This window comes from Microtus oregoni, unplaced genomic scaffold (assembly GCF_018167655.1).
Source record: "Microtus oregoni isolate MIOR12 unplaced genomic scaffold, Mior012 000055F_ref0000237, whole genome shotgun sequence".
NCBI lineage: Eukaryota > Metazoa > Chordata > Mammalia > Rodentia > Cricetidae > Microtus > Microtus oregoni.
The window spans coordinates 2,459,722-2,477,120 of record NW_024543831.1 but is presented as its reverse complement, the minus strand read 5'-3'; the positions used below and the strand labels follow the sequence as shown (position 1 = coordinate 2,477,120).

At 51.9% G+C, this 17,399-nt stretch overlaps 1 protein-coding gene across 2 annotated transcripts in view; it reads right to left on the bottom strand.

The window, feature by feature from the left end:
• Positions 1-17,399, bottom strand: part of Dscaml1 (DS cell adhesion molecule like 1) — a 326,833-nt gene that overhangs the window by 74,905 nt on the left and 234,529 nt on the right. The window contains exons 4-8 of one of the 2 annotated variants that reach the window (XM_041638638.1): positions 15,386-15,532; positions 9,130-9,408; positions 5,990-6,265; positions 3,449-3,745; positions 1,556-1,828 (exon numbers count right to left, since the gene is read on the bottom strand). In XM_041638638.1, the coding sequence (XP_041494572.1) occupies positions 1,556-1,828; positions 3,449-3,745; positions 5,990-6,265; positions 9,130-9,408; positions 15,386-15,532 (1,272 nt within the window). The remainder of the gene's footprint in view (positions 1-1,555; positions 1,829-3,448; positions 3,746-5,989; positions 6,266-9,129; positions 9,409-15,385; positions 15,533-17,399) is intronic. The other variant, XM_041638639.1, reaches the window with a different exon arrangement.

Here is a 17,399-nt window from a genome sequence, read left to right as displayed (position 1 = left end):
TGAAGCAGGGGGATGGCGCTGCTAATGTGCACCCCAGCTCCCTTTTTCAGGCCTGAAAGAGCCACAAAGCCCCTGTTCTTGGAGCTCACAGTGTGGCTTCCTGCAAGTTACTCCAATCCAGACTATTGTCTCAGATTTGGTTCAACAAACACGGGCTGTCTGGCGCTGTGACAGGTGGCAGGGAGGGTACACAGGATGCATGTGACCCGGCCCCGAGAACTGCTCAGGGCGAGTCAGATGACTAGAAGATAAGAGGCAGAGGGAGGAGGGCTTCTTCCACCTTTCACTGTGAGGTCATTGTCATCACACAGGGAGGGGCCACCATCAAATACAGCATGTGTTCCCCCAAACACTTTCCCCCCAGACAGCCTTTGCCCTGGGCATGTGCAATGCTGCTTTCAGTGTCAGAGCTGAAAAGACTCCAGGTCCGAGACCTTCAAGGGCTCTCCATGTGTTGGGCCTTCTTGGTCCTGGGCTGTCTTCTTTCTTCCTCCCCCGGACCCTGGGCTCTGCCTTGCTTTCCCTTCCTGGTTAATTGTCCCTCCCTCTCTTCTCTACATGGTATGGGGAAGCGGTCTTCCCAGCTTCCCCTGTTTCTCCTGAGGGAATGATATCTGCAGAAGGGATGCCCTGAAGTTACAGGGGCCCCTCCCTGGTCTCAAGGGCATTGGCTTCCTCTGTGGCCCTCCAAACACCACAGGTTGCCTCTGTTCTTGAGGTGGAAGCTGGAGCCAATTCTAGGTTCCCAGACTGTCCTCCTCGGGCCTGCATCCTCTTCTGGTATGTCCTGGTCAGGTCTAGCAGAATCCACTTCTCCTGTTCCTAGAACTCACAGGACCCTCATCCCAGGTACTCTCTAGATAACTGCCATGCCTGTGGATCCCAAAGGATGTATTTGGGGTTCCCATAACTTACACCATCCCAGAGCCAAGGGAGCAGAAGCCTCTGAATCGTTCCTTTAAAATCAGTGTACCTGAAGATTTAGGGGATGGCCTCTGAGGGACTACCATAGACACAAAGCACACACCCAGATCCCTGCTCCACTCACCCGTCAGGTGAACAAGAGAGCTTTGAGTAGGTTGGTGACTGAACTCCAGGTCTCAGGGAACTAGCAGATAGTCTTTCCCATGTCACCACGGAGGCTGGAAGTGTTCATACTGGGCCCAGGATAGAGCCAGGGTGGTTGGTGTGTTTCTTCTACCCTGGCCTCCTGCTGCTGCTCTCCAGGGTGGCCCTGCTGAGTACCTTGTGGCTCTTTCCTGACATCGGCTACCCAGGGTAAGCCATCATCCCTTAGCTGAACCCTTGCCTAGAAAACATACAGCCTTCCCTTGTCTACAACTGAGCTTTCAAACCCCTGGGTCAGTGCTGTTTGTTTGTTTTTTTTCTTCCTGCAGCTTTTAGCCTTGCATCCATCACCTTTCTCCCAAAAGTCAAGCCCGTTTGGTCTTCCTTGGGCTTCTACTCACTGGCAATTGCCTTCTGCTGGACACCTGCACCAACAACCCCGGGAGGCAGGCAGGCAGGGAACGACTCCAGGCGGGGAGTGCCTTACCTTTGACGGCAACGTGGACGCTCTGGCTGATGGAAAGCTGCGGCTGGATGAGAACACTGCACAGGTACTCGCCCTCATCCATGCCTTTCTGCACGTCGCTCAGCTTGAGAGTCCCGTTCTCAAACACCACCTGGCGGTGGTTATCCGGCAGCAGTAGGGCGTCCTTGTACCATTTGATGGAGTAGTAGGGGTAGCCGATGACCCTGCAGTTGATGAGTGTGTCCCGCCCAGCGACGGCGGTGATGTTCCTCATGGCCCTGATGCTGGGGGGTCCTGGGGAGTTTGGGGGAAAGTGGAGAGGAGGGGCAGGTGGCGCCATGAGCCAGTGCTATTTTGTGGTGGGGCTCTTCTCTCTTGCTTGGTCCCTGAGCCTTACCCCTGGGGCTAGATACCAGGTGAGGGCAGAGGGAGGAACTCTCTCTCAATTAAGTTCAGAGACTGCCAGGATTGGGGTCACCCATGTGACCCCAGAGCTCACTGTTGTCATTGTTAAATAGTGGCAAACAGGCACGAGCCACACATGTTTATTACAAGAATCCAGTCCCTTATGGGACTGGATGAAGCCAATCCACAGCCGCTACAGGGAACCACCAGGACTGGGCCAGGTGAATCCTTATTTAGGGAGAAACTAGGATTGGGGTGTCAATAGTGAAGCAGAGACATCATGCCTTTTCTCTGCCTGCTCACACTGCATTTGTACCCCAAGAACCTCCCATTTAGTAATAAACTATCCAAAAGGCAGCAAGAAGGTCTTGGCTATATGAACCCACATGTTGTTTCCTCCAATCAGGGGAATTGTGTTGGGGGTACCTGAGAAAGGTCTACAAATCTGGGTTCTGACCACATTGGCTGGGGGTGGGAGCATCCTCATCTAGACTGACTGCCTTGTGGGAGGGGGAGAAGGAAGCGTGGAGTCATCATGAAGGGACAGTACTAAAGAGCGTTGGGGAACTCCGGGACAGAACTAGAAAGTCTCCCAGGGCTCTGGATCTGTTCCTGATCCAGTGCAGACAGGGATACAGGGGCTTGGCTGAATAATGGCCTCAGACTTGTTATGTGGGATGGGAGAGCTAGAATAAGTGAGTTTAGAATGATCTCCATTTGCATGCCCTTCCCTGCCTCAGGTGAACTGGCAGCACCCCTGGACCGGCGTCCATTATGACAGTTTCCCTGTCCTCTTGCCCTTGGGTTAGATGTCACTGATAGGGTCCAGAGAGGACCAGTCTGACTGAGAGGTCTAAGGGCGTTAGAGGAGACGGCTCTCACCATGTGAACTAGAGAACTGAGGGAAGGGGTGGCTAGCAACCTGGGGACTTTTCTACTCCTCCACATCGCCTATCTCTGGGAGTCACCCAACTCTGACCTCAGTTTCAATCTTCTCCTTCTGAAGACTTAGGCCTCACACTTGAGAACATGATCTCCAGGCCCCTGGCTGTCTAAAGCCCCTAGAGCAGGCCTGGCTCTGTGGAGCATGCCGGGAGTTCACTAGTATTAAAGTTGAGTATGCCCTACTTCTATCTGTTTTTGCCCTTTCAAGACCCTGCTGGGGGCTGGCAGATGCTAGCAGGTGCACAGAGCACTGGGGGCCCAGAGTGATTTGATGGGGTGGATAGGATGGTCAGGCTGGATTGTGGAAGTGAAGGGGGAGGAGAATGGGATGGACTCTACCAGACACACACTCACACACAAGAATGGTTGATGGGACTGTGGTGGTCAGGAGAGAGAGAGAGAGAGAGAGAGAGAGAGAGAGAGAGAGAGAGAAGAGGAGAGGAGAGAGAAACCTCCACTAAAATCAAAATGACAATTATTAAGAAGCACACAAGAATGATGGTGATTACAAAGATGGCAAAGGAACTCAAAAGCCTATTCTGATATTTAAATGTGGACAGGCACCTCTTACGTTTATTCGCGCCTGATATTCAGCACTGCCCACCGAGTTCCGCGCTGTGCACCGGTACACGCCCCCATCCCGGATCTGGGGGCCCGTGACGTTCATGTGGCTGATGGTAGTGCCGTCGGACATGGTGTACTGGTTGGTGCGGTGGCTTCCATCCCGCACGATGGGCTCGTCGTCCAGGGCCCAGGTGACCGTGGGGGGCGGGGCGCCCTTGGCAGCACACATCAGTGAGAACTGCTCCCCGGGGTTGACCACCTTCTCGCTGAAGGATGAGACGATGCGGGGCGTGCCGTCTGCAGGGAGCGAGGAGCCCCCTTCAGGGTCACGAGTCACAGAGAGACTAACCCCCCAGGCCACCCACCCAGTGGCTGGGAGGAGGCAAAGTGGCAGCCAGGGTAAAGACAAAGGGCTGTCACATGTGGGTTTGTGCCATACAAGAACCTGCGAGGTGCAGTTACTACCATGGGGTGAAAGGCAAGAATGGTGTCTTTGAGCAGGTTGCTTCGTTGGTGGGTGATGGGAGTAGCGGTGTGGACAATTACTCCCACTTCTTCTGGACATGGTGAAGAGTGGATTAATTACTACATTAAAGATGCTCCTCTACTTATTAATAAAGACTGCAAGGCTCAGAAGGCACTGTGCATGAAGGCATGTGTAGGTGGAGTCTGTGAGCAGTCTTCGCACTTGACCATGCCAAGGACGGGGAGTAGTAGCCCTATTAACAAAAGACTTTATGGTTGAGGTTTAAAATGCAAGTTTCCCAGAGATGGGAGTCTGGCACCAGCCTTAAGCCTTGGCTAGCCACATAATCTAGGATGAGGCAATTAATTTCACGTACCCCCTTCTTACTGTAGAATGTGGGGGTGGAGTTCCCACCCTGATCATCCTTCCCCACAGGATTGTGTCCGGGATTAAAAAGACATTGAGCACACGGTATCCCATGAATATGTATGCTTACATATGTCCATTTAAAAGGAAAAAAATATGTCTGGAGGAGTTGTGCTTGCAGGCAGTTTCAGCCCTCGGAAGGCTGGCCTGGAGGATTGCCACCAGTTCAAGACCAGCCTGGTCTACATAGTGAGACCTTGTCTTGTAAAAAAAAAAATAAATAAACAAACAACCAAATTAAAAAGATAAGATAATAAAAGTAGATGTTTAAAATAAATAAACAAATAAATAAATAGCAGGGCAGATGTCATAGTGTTATTGATATTCTTCAATGTCACATCAAAATGCCAATGTTTACCAGAGACCTGGCCAGCCTGCCAGCCCTGTCCCTACCTTTGGATGGAAGAGACACTTAGCTAGAACTGGGGAGACCCTGATGCTTTCCTGGGCTTGGGAGGATGTGGCAGTGTCATGTGGCCACTGGCCCTTCCTTCTCCTTTCTTCCCTCTCTGTACTGGCCCCTACCTTTCTGTTTTCCACTCCCAGCTTTATTTTCCAAGTCTTTGTTCTCCTGGGCCACCTTCTAAGGTGCCAGAATTCTACCGAAGGCAAAAGACTGGCCCCTCCAAGTGAAAAAAATGAGCTAGCTTGTGGGGTACTCCTAAGTGGGAGGCCCCTGAGATGATGGATATCCATTTCAAGGGAGCCTGCACTGGGAGGGCATATTTGCTGGGAAGAGTGGTGAGGGGCTGGTTGAGCAAGCATTGGGGCTTGTTGTGCACAGCCCTGTGGGTAGGGAGAGGCACAAGGTCTTAGGTTCCATGTTCAGTGGCTGCCCAGCTACGAGGCCCCAAAGGCCCTGCAGTGAGACCAGAGAAGACCCATTCTTGAAGGCCTGAGGTTGGCATATTCGTTAAGACAGAAGTGGTGTGTGCCTGTTGCTGTGTATGGCTTTTTGTAGTAGAAGGGATAAGCTGGGGACACACTAAACCTAACTTGTTGGAAGGTGGGGTTCCTACCAGCCCTGAAGGTCCCTTTGCACTAACAAACAAGAGGCATCTCCTCTGTGGCCTCAGCCTGTGCTGGGGATCACGGCTGGGCGAGTGGAGTGTAAGCTTGATCTGGGGCTAGTTTTTGGCCAAGCACCTTGCACTGTGCACAGTGTGGACAAGCATACACAGAGGTGCCGTGTGAGGGACCCTGGGTGGTGGCAGCTGGAAGAGGAGAGAGAACAGGATGGAAACGGAGACCCCTGCTTAGAAACAGCCTGTTGAGAAGAGGCCTCAGGTTGGAAAGGATTCCAAAGTTCAGAGGCTCCTGACACCATAGCCTCTGGAAAAACCAGAACCTCCAAGACTCTGAAGAAATCCCTCTACTAAGAAAGCACTAGTAACTGTTGAGGGCAAAGATAGTATATTAATAGTGTTTTAAAAACCCTTGTTCATCGGACATGTGGCCAAAGCCTCAACTTCCTGAACTTCAAAATAGGGTACACTAAAAAGGACCTCCACACAGAGCCCTTGCAAAACTAATATGAGGGCGTGGCGTCTGCCATGTGTGCACTGAGCACTGGACAGAAGCCTCCCAGCACAAGCAACACCTCTCAGGAACTACAGCCCTGCTCTGCCCTGCCACACACGTCCACTCACCTTCTAGCACAATGATGGCAAAGTCCTGAGCTGTCTGGGCCTTGCGAGTGGCAAAGCACTGGTAGGCTCCCGAGTGGCTCTTCTGAGCCGAGGAGATAAGCAGAGTTTCGTTGCTGAGCCCGCGGATGGAGATGGCCTCCCCCGGCAGCACCAGTTCAGTGTTGCGGTACCAGCGGATGGTGAACTCTGGGGAGCCTGTGAGGGCGCAGGACAAGATGACCGTGCTACCGATGCCCGTCTTCAGCTTCTTTGGTGTCAGGGTCACATGAAGGGGGTCTGAGTGGCCAGGTTGGGAAGATGTGAAGACGTCAAGGGAGGTGGGAGGAGAGGAAAGGGATACAGAGAGTTTACTGTGATGGCATGTGCCTGGATAGACATAGGTCAGAGCCCAGCTCTGGAAACATACCCGTGTGAGATTTGGGACTAGGAAATCTGCTCTGGGTCTCAGTTTACCTATGAGGCATGTGTAGATACAAGCCAGGATTTTCTGCTGAAAGTCTTGTTCTGATGACCTCTACTTCCCTAAGGTGGGTCCCTCCACTTAGGCAGAGCTTCACGGCCCCCTTAGCTTACCCAGAAACCTGGGACCTCCACTTACATAGTGGGCGTCCAGAAATCAGAAGGCACTCTCCTTCCTACCCGCTGCCTTTTGTCCCCAAGCAGGCCACCAGCCTTGCTTGCTGCTAGCTTCCTGCCAGCTGCCTCTTGCTCCCATGCAGGTCACCAGCCCTGTTTTCTGCTAGCTGGATATCCTTTGCATGCCTCTGGAGCTCCATCACCTCCTTTCCCGTTACCCATCATCCTCTTTGTTGCAGTCTTTTCCTGCTCAGCACGTTCATGGATCCCCCAAACTCAGCATGGAATCCAAAGCCCTCAGAGGCCCAAGGTACCTGCCCCCATCTGCTGTCACTAAGGTTACACATCTAGGACATCAATGACATGTATGTGGCATTCCCTGGGATGGTTTGGTTGCAGAATCTAAGCTCTAGGCCTAGAATGCTCTGCCTAATTCCTGCTGACCTCTGGTCACTTCTTCTAGTGAATCTTCCTGGATTTCACTTCTCCTCCCACTTTAAGTCCCTCTCATACTCCCAACCAGGGAATCATCAATGCCATACCCAGCAATCTGTCTAGCATTACCCTTTTTCTCATCCCTTGGATGGTGGGCCACCTGGAAGCGAAGGCATCCTGGGCATTATGTCCCCACCAGGACTCGAACTATGAGTATCATTGACTGGATGGATGGTGGACTGGTGGCAGCCCCAAGTTGGCTTCCCTCACTGATTTTCACTCCTGAGCGCTCCTGTGCAGTTCAGGCTGCAAGAGTGTAGGAAGCTGGGGACCTTTTAGGAGGGACTATTAGGCCTACAGGGATGAGAGATGGTTGTACCACTTCCTCTTGAACCTGAGCCTCCAGCAAACCTCTGTGTGTGTGTGTGCACTGTGGGTGTGGACATGTAGACAGTGTGGAAGTGGTGGTCTATAGTTGACCTGAGGAGTGTGGAATAGTGTGGGTAAGTGTGTATTGGTACAGGTGTGTGGGCCCCACAACTATATGGGAATTAGGGGAAATGGGTGGGTAGACTTTGGATGCTCGTGCCTGTGATTGTGAGTGTACCTGCTTTCTGATGTGTACTGGGGCAGGTGTGACCGCCACAACTTCGCCTGCAGTCATCATGCTGATATTAAGGGCTTGTAATAGGTGTGACCACCTGACTTATTTTTTTCTCTCTCCTCTCTCTTTGTGCACGTGCACACATGCGTCATTTTGTCTTTTGAGACAGGATGTGACATAGCCTGTAAGCTTGCCTAGCCTTGAGCTCCTAATCCTCCTTACAAGTATGCACCTGGATTAGATGAGACACTTTGCACAGTGCTGAGAACAAGCGGGGAGGTACTACTGTTATGATCCTTCTACCCGTCCAGGGCTTGCTCTTGAGCAATGATTCCCTAGGTTTTTTTTTTTTTTTTTTTTTCTAATCACTTGCCTCCTCGCTGCCCTGGAGCAGTTCTTGGGAGGTCTTTTTGTGCTAGTGTCACTGTGACTCATGCAGGGGACACCCCCCCAACTCTAGATTACAGGTAAATGCACATGAACTGTTAAGGCTTTCTTGGCTGTGGGAGGGTGTCCAGCCCTGACCTGGCTAGGGAGTCAGAGGCGAGGCTGGAAGGCCAGCAGAAGCTCTACAGTGTCTGTGGTGCACCTGAGGGGCTCATGAGAAGGTGGCGAGAAGCGAAGGGATACCTTGGCCAATCTTTATGGCATCGTGGACTCTGCCGAGGATGGAGTAGAGTCACCCTAGGTAGCTCCTGCCTTGTCAAGCTGAAATGGCCTCAGGGAATTGTCATGCTGTTGAGTACAATGTTCAAGGGCTCAGGCTAATGCTGCCTGACACCTAGAGGGGTCCTCAGGGGTCCCAGATCCCAGCTCCTTGGCCTTCTGGCTGCCAGAAAACTCAGGATATTAGAGCTCAAAGGAGCCTCAGCATCTTATGGATATGGACCGGGTGAAGAGTCAGAATGGACGGCGCTGAGAGAAGACCTAGGGTACTTCCATGACATCATCTCCCCTGCCTTCTGTGGCGTCAGCTCCCCTGCCTTCACTGCCTCTGCCTGCCTTCTGGGGCCCATAAAAGAAGTCTACAAGGCCTTGCTGCTTTCCATAGCTTCCTGAACCCCAGGGCTCGATGCCAAGAAGAACATGGACGAACCAAACTCCATATCCATGGCAGCTCCAGATACAGCCTACGTGGCTGCCTCTGCTCGGTGTCTGGTCTGATGGATCAGGACCTTTGCCCATTATTCTTAAAATCTTGGACTGTCACCCTAGATGGAGACACAGTCCCACCTTGTAGACTACCATCAGTATTGACTTCCTTAGCCAGACATAGCCTTCCCCTAACAAGCCCAGGAGATCTCCTTTTCATAAACTCCCCACAAGACCCCCAAAGCCTGCTGGATTCCTGGAGAGACCACGTGACTGGAGGTCACGGGTACTGCTGCTGATGTCGGGACTGAAAGGGAGGGCTGGTTTCACACCAGTGGCCCCTCCAAGCCATAACCTAGGAGCTCCTCTTGTGGCAGGAGGAGGCAGGAGCAGGGCCTGCATGGTCATGGTACCCCATTGCACAAAGACTCACCGATGACTGTGAGGATGCCATTGGCCTCTGCCGACCCAAAGGTGTTGGTGACCTCACAGATGTAGGTGCCACTGTCCTCAGTACGCAGGTCACTGATGGTCAGCCCTGTGATACGCTTAGCCCAGCGGCTGTCAGCAGGGAGGGGCCGGCCATCTTTGAGCCAGCGGATGGCAGGGATGGGGTAGCCAGAGGCAGCACAGGGTAGTTCCACTGCGTGGCCGGTCCATACTTCCTGGGAGTGGAATCCATCCAGGATGGTGGGTATGGACTCTGCAGGGTCTGGAAGAAGAAAGGGTCAACAACTGAGGCCATCGTGAGCGGAGGACATAGGAGTGACAGAAGCCCTGTCCCCACGCTTACAGAGAGCAGGTTCTAGGGCGGTAGCATTTGCAGAGGAGTGCATGTGCCCTCCATGTGTGTGCCTAGACCAGGCTGAGCCCTGAGAATCATGCTTGTGAGCCAGGCTGTGTTGATGGTTGAGGACATGGCAGGGTCAAGTCTGAGGGTCAGCAAGAACAAAAGGACATGTATGACAGCTGTCTTCACCCTGCTCTCAAGACGTGATAGTGGTGTCAACATCTAGCAGTTATCGGTGGACCTCAAACCAGACTGGAGATCCCCCAAAACAGGTAAATAGCTGGGGCACCCTGCCCTGTCTTGAAGTTTTGGTTATAAGCCTAACCTTTGGTGGCTAAGTCAGCTCTTTAGTTTCTTGCTCTGCCTTCTCCTCAGAATGTGGGCAGGCTCAGAGTTCATGCCAGAGCCCTGCACCATGTGGGACTAACCAGGGGAAGCCGGCACCTGTGAGAGCTGTGACCCTAGGTGGTAGAAGACCCAAGGCCCTGTGGCTGACATGTCTGGGTCATTTATGGGTGTTCCTGTCTACTCTCTCAGCCCAACTCCTCACGGGCAGGTGTTTCTGGGATTCTGCCCTTCGGGTCCCGTCTCTGCTGTCAAGGGTCCACCAGCTATTCTCCTGTATAGAACACCTCCATTTGTTTCTCTTTTTAGGCATGGTCTCTAGCCAAGGTTGGCCTTAAACTCACATCACTACGGATGACCTTGAACTTCAAAAAAATTTATTATAGTGTGTGAGTGTGTGTGTAGATGCACGTGCGCAGATGCGCACACACACTTTTGAGCACATAGGTGTGTATATGCCATGGGTCATGTGCTGAAGTCAGAGAACAACTTACAGAGTTGAGTCTCTCCTTCTGCTGTGTGGGTCCTAGGAATCTAACTCAGGTTGTCACACTTGGTGGCACCTTTACTGCTAGGCCATCTTACTATCCTATGATCTTGAATTTCTGGTCATCTTGCCTTTAGCTTGTGAGTCAGCGTGTGCTACCATGCCCACTTTATTTTGTGCTTGAAATCAGACCCAGGGCATCCTATGCGATAAACAGGCACTTTACCAATTGAGTTGTATTTCCCTAACACATCCATTTTTTCTTCCTGCTTAGCAGTCCAGGCTTACCCCTAAATGCTTGGCCATCCTCCCCTCCTAGCCTCTTGAGTGCAGGGATACACTGGCATGAGCTGTTAGCTCTGGCTTTTCTATTGACTCTCAAAGTCATCTCCAGCCCAGTCCTGACTGTAGCCTGTCTTGTCTGCACTCCACGCCGAGGCAAGCTGGGTCACCCAGACATCCAGCCAGTCTGCTCTGCACAACCCACTCTGGTTCATTGTTCTCAAACCAGCCTCAGAGGCGTCTCATACACACCTCCCCCTACCCGCTGTCACTCTCGCTGGACTCCCATGGAGTTCCCTTTCTTTCCCTTTCCTTTTCAAACAATCCCTTTGCCTTTTTAAAAAACAAAACATGCAAAATTATTTTTTTTGAACGGGTAATATATGCAGGTGCAAAGCTTCAGAAAAGCCGAAGAGTATAGATGGAAAGGTGGACGCCCCCAGCCCCTGGCCTTCTCCTGCCGTCTGTCCCTCAAGGCCAAAACTGCAGCTACCTGTCTATTTTAATAGCAGCTGCCGCAGGCCAGGCATCCATCTTCCCAGAAGACAGACAGGCTTCTTGAGGCAGTATTGACCTGTGATGCTCCTCCTGTGCCCAGTGTGGATTAGGGTTCCTGCCTGTTGAAGCTTCCGTTTCTCAGGTGTGTGTGTGTGGGGGGGGGCAGGGGAGAGGCACTCAGGAAGGAAGGTGTTCCAGTGAGCTGGCTTTTCTGTATAAACTCCACACTGAGGACTTTATAGACTCGCGCTGCATTGTGACTTCAGAGAACTCAGAGAGAGGGATGAGGTTGCTGAGACCAGAGAAGTGTGGGGACCAGCCCGGAACCACATGGCAGAGCACAACCCTGAAGGCAGGTTGTTCTTATCCTTACTCAGCAGATGGGGCCCTAGATGGAATCATCCAACATACTGAATTTTGTTTGAGTGAACAGGAGAGCTACTGACCCCCCGCACCTCCCTTCACCAGTAGGGCCATCTGCTCTTTGCTCTTGTCCCTTGGAGAGGGGTCAGGGCTGGAGTCTCTCTAGAAGCGGGACTTTCTAGAAGGCTGTCTTTGTCTCTGCTCATGGCTAGGACCGGTTCTATGTGCTCTCTAGTCCACCCTGAGACTTTGGGTGAGTCTCATGACTTCTGCAATGGGTGTCCTCTCTGTACACAGTGGCCTCCGTATCTGATATTACTTTCCTAGGCAACGCATGGCAGGATGCGTGCTACAGTGCCTCATCTCCCTGTGTCTACAGGGGGTGCAGATGCATCCGGTGATTGCCATTTGATGCTCATCCTTCCTCTGTGACAGACTTGCTGTCTTCGCCCCTCCTCCACCCCAGTGGGAATGGTTGATTGGTTGGGATCAACAGAACCAGTGCCAGAGAAGAATTACTCAATGTGACACTTAATTGATGCGAAATACACAAATTCCATGGCACAGGGCAGAATTTACAAGCAGAGGGGCTGCCGGGTTGGTGGAGGAGGGGCGGGGTAGGGGGGAGAGAATTAATCACTGAGGCCCAGGCGTGAAATTAAATTCCGGGGGGTGGTCGGGGAAAGAAGGCTTTTTCATTACCGGGGAGCAGAGAAGTAAAGGGCTGTGGTGTGTACTCGTCACATCCCAGGAGGACTGGGTGCTACCAGCATGGGCATGGGATTGGGAAAAGAAAGACAGCCCTGCCTGAGGTTGTGGGGTCCCAGGTCAGGCTGCTGGGATGTCCTGTGATGTCTGGACTAAGTCTGGAACCAGGGTAAATGCTGTGTGTCCATGACTGTCCTGCATGTCTTGGGGAACGGAAAACTGGTTTCACATCCTGTCTGGTCCTCAGGCTCCGCCTCACGGTGAGGCCTATACTAAATTGTCTGGGATGCTGGTGTTCCATTGAGTGCTTGGGGGAGGGAACTCTCTAGAGAGCCCTACGTCATGTGGGGAGGATTTAGGGGAGACTTAGACTCTTTCTGTAACTGCCCTTGTCTTGGAATGTGATAGGAATAGGGTGAGACAGTGCAGGAACAGCAAGGTAAGGACGCAGATCTCCCTGCTAAGCTGCAGCTTCTGGAGACTTCCCTGGCATCAGGTACCATTAAACTCCGCATGCTGTAGCCTGTGAGCTCCTTATGACCTCCCAGCTAATTGTATTTGCCATTCTTGGTTCTCAGACCAGTGAGTGGAGGTTGGAGACGTGATTGGATGCTTGGTAGCACAGCTTACAAGGAGCCTCTTGCGCCATCTCCAGCCCAAGGGTCAACCCCACCTTTGGAGGTGGGGAACCCTTTCAGGAGGAGCTTATCCACCCTGGCCTTAGAGGCAGGGAGCAGGTGCTTCCCTGGGACGGGCTGGGCTTAGGAGGTGCATGGGGGCGGGGAGCTGGTGAGCCTAGAGGTTGGAGCTCTCCCGATGCCATTTCCGGCTTCCCTCTCATCTCACTTGCTGTTCTGCAGAGACAAGCAGCTTGCAGACAAGCTCCCTTGTCACACCCGATCACATCAGGGCCCCCCCGCGTCCCTGCACGGCCTCCCTTCCTCTCCTCACTTCCCTTTGTCTTTGTGTTTCTCTGGTCTGGGTCCAGGTCTCCTCTCCCGGGTTGGCCTCTCTGTTCCCTAAGGCAGGGTTTTATTTTTGAGTCCTTGGGGGTGTGGTATGTCTCTTACTGTTCTCCCACCATGCCTTTTACCCACCATGATGGTGTAGGATGAGAAAGAGAAAAGCTAGTATAGCCTCCAGCTTTCGGAATCTGTTCTTTTGAGGAAACCCTACCTAATTCTCACAACTTACTCCTAACTTAACCATCAGAGCAGAGAAGGGAGGACTTGGTGGAGGTGAGCAGAGCAGGCTAGCAAGAGAAGGTTTTGGGCCTCCCACCCCAGAAACTGCTTGAGAAGCATGCAAATGAGATGCAAAACACCATGCAAACAAGGCCCTGTAATTTGGAAGCAAACCACTCCAGTGCAGCACACTCTGAATTGGCTGCAGATTCAGAAGTCCTACCACACACGGTCTGTGCTCTGGCCCAGTGTCATCTGCTCACACAGAAGCACAGTTTCCATTGGTGCTCATAATGCCACAAATGTTTACTTGGTACCTATTGTGTGCCACACACAGAACCAAACATCAGAGATGCGAGGGTCAAAGTGGGGATCCTGGTTCTTGCCTCCTGATTCTGGTCCTCTTTTTTTTTGTTTTCAGCTATTCTGGGTAGATGAGATGGGTCCTGGGGAGTCACCTGTTGATGAGGGATGACCTCTGCAAGTCACAGATGACAGAAGCAGACAGAGAGCCCTAGTCCTTCCCTAGAGCCTGGAGTGAGGCATTACCTTGTGGTTTTAGTCCCTCCAAGGTGAAGTTGTTTCAGTTCATCCTCTCTCTAAAAGCCATTCCACCACCTCCTCAAGGCGAGGATGCTTAAACTGTAGGTCAAAAACCCTCAGGAGGTTGTGATAGCCATTCTGTGGGTTGTAACCAGTGCTGAGAAAAATCAAAATAGCATGGGCTACAATAGAAAACACTGGGTACGGAGAATTTAGAGTTGGGAGTGTGCTCGCCTAGCCTGCATGAAGTCCTGGGCTTGACCCTCAGTACGGCAGAGATCTGGACTGGTGGCACATTTATCCTAGTGTTCAGGAGGTGGAGGCAGGCGGATCAGAAGTTCAACAACATTCTCAGGCCAGTCTGAAGACTTAGAGTTCATAAGACTCAGTCTCAGAAAACAAAAAGGCAAACCAAACCAAACCCAAGGAATAACAAAATCTACATGGCAGAAAGTTTCAGAAACTTTGTGGTGACGCATGCTTGTGATCCTAGGACTTGGGAAGCTGAGGAAAGAGGATCACTGAATGCTTCAGGTCAGCCCATCTCTAAAATAACCTACACCCCACCCCAAAGGAGGTATCAGAGCCTGTGGTGACCGTATGGGGAAAATCCCAGAATGCATTGTACAGGAGATGGAAGAACATCTGTCTATGAATGGACGTAAAATATTTGGAGACTTATACCTTCGCCCCTCTTTGCCAGAGGTGGTGTGTGAGTGTTCTGCTGACCCTCCCTGCCTCCAACAGAAAGGTTCTACAGCTAGAGGGACCAGAGTGTGAATTCTGACTGGGCATCCCACTGGCTCAATACCTCAGGCAGGCCACTGGACTCCTGGGGAAACACAGAGCATCCCACGTACCTCACAGGGCTGTGGATGCTGACCAGGTAGCTCAGGGAGCGCTACCTGATACTCAGGGTGCAGCACACACTCTTCGTCTCTCCTCAGACACCACGACCACCCCAGAACAAGAACCTCCTAGAAACATTTATCATTTATATTCTACCTGCTCTCCAATGCTGTGAGGTGGCCTCCAACAAAGTGTACACACACAACAACAACAACAACAATAAAACAACCAAACAACAAAAACTCCAGAATCTTTGGAAATACTTAGAGACACCAGGAAATGAAAAACCCTCCTGAGTACTACAGATCTAAAATACTACAGATTTAAACAATGAGTCAATGGCAAAAAGAGGAAGTGGTGGCGGTGGCAGAGGGAGTGGAGAGGATAACGAGGTGTGCTTGAGAACCATCAGACACATGGAAACGTTTCAATCCTTCAAGAGAGCCAGGTGTGGCCTGACAGTGGCTCCTGGACCCAAGATGCCTCTAGAAAAGCTCTCACATCAAGGCTACTTGACCCAAGCTGGATGAAGGCTTGCCGAGTGGTACCTATGTCCACGATCGTTACTCTCTTTCTCAAAGTGGATACAGAAGGCGTCCCGTATCCATGGAGGGTTGGTGTACCTCAGCAAGCAGCCTACCTGTCACAGAGAGCCGAGCCCCGTTGCTCTGACGAGTCTCCCCACTGTATTTGTGCTTAGTAATGCAGCGGTAGGTGGAGAGAGCATCTTCCTTCTGCACGTCTGAGATGTAGAGCCCACCGTGTGAGGTGATGAAAAACCTGTTTTCTGGAGACACAACCAGATAGAGCCGATTACTTCTCTGACTGAGGCAGCTCTGATTGGCAGGTGGTCTGCCTGGAGCTATCTTGAGCCAAGACAGTAGGGGAAAACCAGGGATGAGGTGGTGTGACCTCACGTGTGTGTCACCGCCAGTAGGCAAGTCTTTTAGCCACACACAGCACAAGGACAAGTAGAGAGGACAATACTTTTTCCCTGTGGTCATTATGTAGCCCAGGCTGGTCTCAAGCTCAGGACTTTCCCTCCTCTGTTCTGAAGGACTGGATTGTGGTAGATGTCACCACACCGGATAAGGAATTAGGCTTTAGCATCAGAGTGAATGAAATCGGTGTCTCCATTGTTTTTTTTTTTCTATTTGTTAACTGTGCCATCTTGGGCATCACTTAACCCTCTGAGTCTTAGATGTGCAGGTACTTTGGCATATGTTGGCTGTATCAAACGGCAGCCTGCAGAAAGTGCTCACACAGTGCGGAGGGGTCCTCTCATTGTCTACCCTTGGTAGGAGTCTGCAAAATGTACTCACTCGTTGCCCAGTGACTCCTAAAATTGCTAGGCTCTGCTTTTGTGGAAGAAGCAAATGTGCAGTGACGTCATCGGCCGGGGCTGCAATCAGTCACTGCACCAGAACTTGGGGTTCTGACTCCTAACCTTCCATCTACATCAAGCCAAACGAAGCCCTTGGAATTGCTGGCGTCTGTCTTAGGGGAGGAAGTAAACGTGTAGTGAAGTGATTGGCCTGGACCACAGTCAGTCGCCGGGCGGGGATTTGGGGGTTCTGACTCAGCCTTCCTTCCAAGCCAAACACAGGCTTAAATTCTTTCTGCACTGGGGCAGTGGGGAGGGAGACCCAGTCATCATGGCAGCTGTGAGCAGCGATGGGCCAAGCTCTGTGTTTACTGCCTGTGCCACTGTCCTTGCCTCATTGTCACCCCTGGTTGGCAGGGAAGCAGAGTAAACTGGCAGTGGGACACTCCCTTGGTCGCTGCTGTTGTACTTGTCTATAGCAGAGTCGTCATCCCTGTGCAGGTTCCTCCAGTGAACCTTGACTCTGAGCTAATGACAGCTGATTTAAGGGGAGAGGTGGCCTTGGGTTGGGGAGTGGCTGGTGGCAACAGAGGACTCTGCTCACTGAGAACAGAAGAGAACAGACAGCCTGGGGCCACATTTGGGCGCTGCTATTAGCCTTAGGTGACGGTTCTTATCCAGGAAGGATGGGGTCAGGGTAGGGAAGTGATGTGAAACCAGAGGATGGGCCTATCAGCATGGCGGGCTCTGACGACTCTGCTATAGACAAGTACAACAGCAGCGACCAAGGGAGTGTCCCACTGCCAGTTTACTCTGCTTCCCTGCCAACCAGGGGTGACAATGAGGCAAGGACAGTGGCACAGGCAGTAAACACAGAGCTTGGCCCATCGCTGCTCACAGCTGCCATGATGACTACAGTCTGGATCTTACAGAGGTCTGCAGCCCTTTCCCTGGGACAGGCTACCAATCCCTTCCCCACCCCAACAGTAAGAGCTCAAGTTGTGACTTACCCTATAAGGAATGTTCTGCGATGCTTCCTGTTTGACCTAAGCACACACTTAGGGTATGTGTGTGTGTGTGTGTGTGAGAGAGAGAGAGAGAGAGACAGAGAGAGAGAGAGAGAGAGAGACAGAGAGAGAGACAGAGACAGAGAGAGAGAGAGACCAGAGGACAACCTTGGGTACTGCCCCTCAGTTCACATCTTTTTTTGTTTGTTTTGTTTTTTGAGAAAGTGTCTCACCGTCCTGGGATTCACTATGTCGCCTAGGCTGGTTGGTCGGTGAGCCCCAGGGATCTGCCTGTCTCCACCTCTCTGGAGCTGGGATTACTA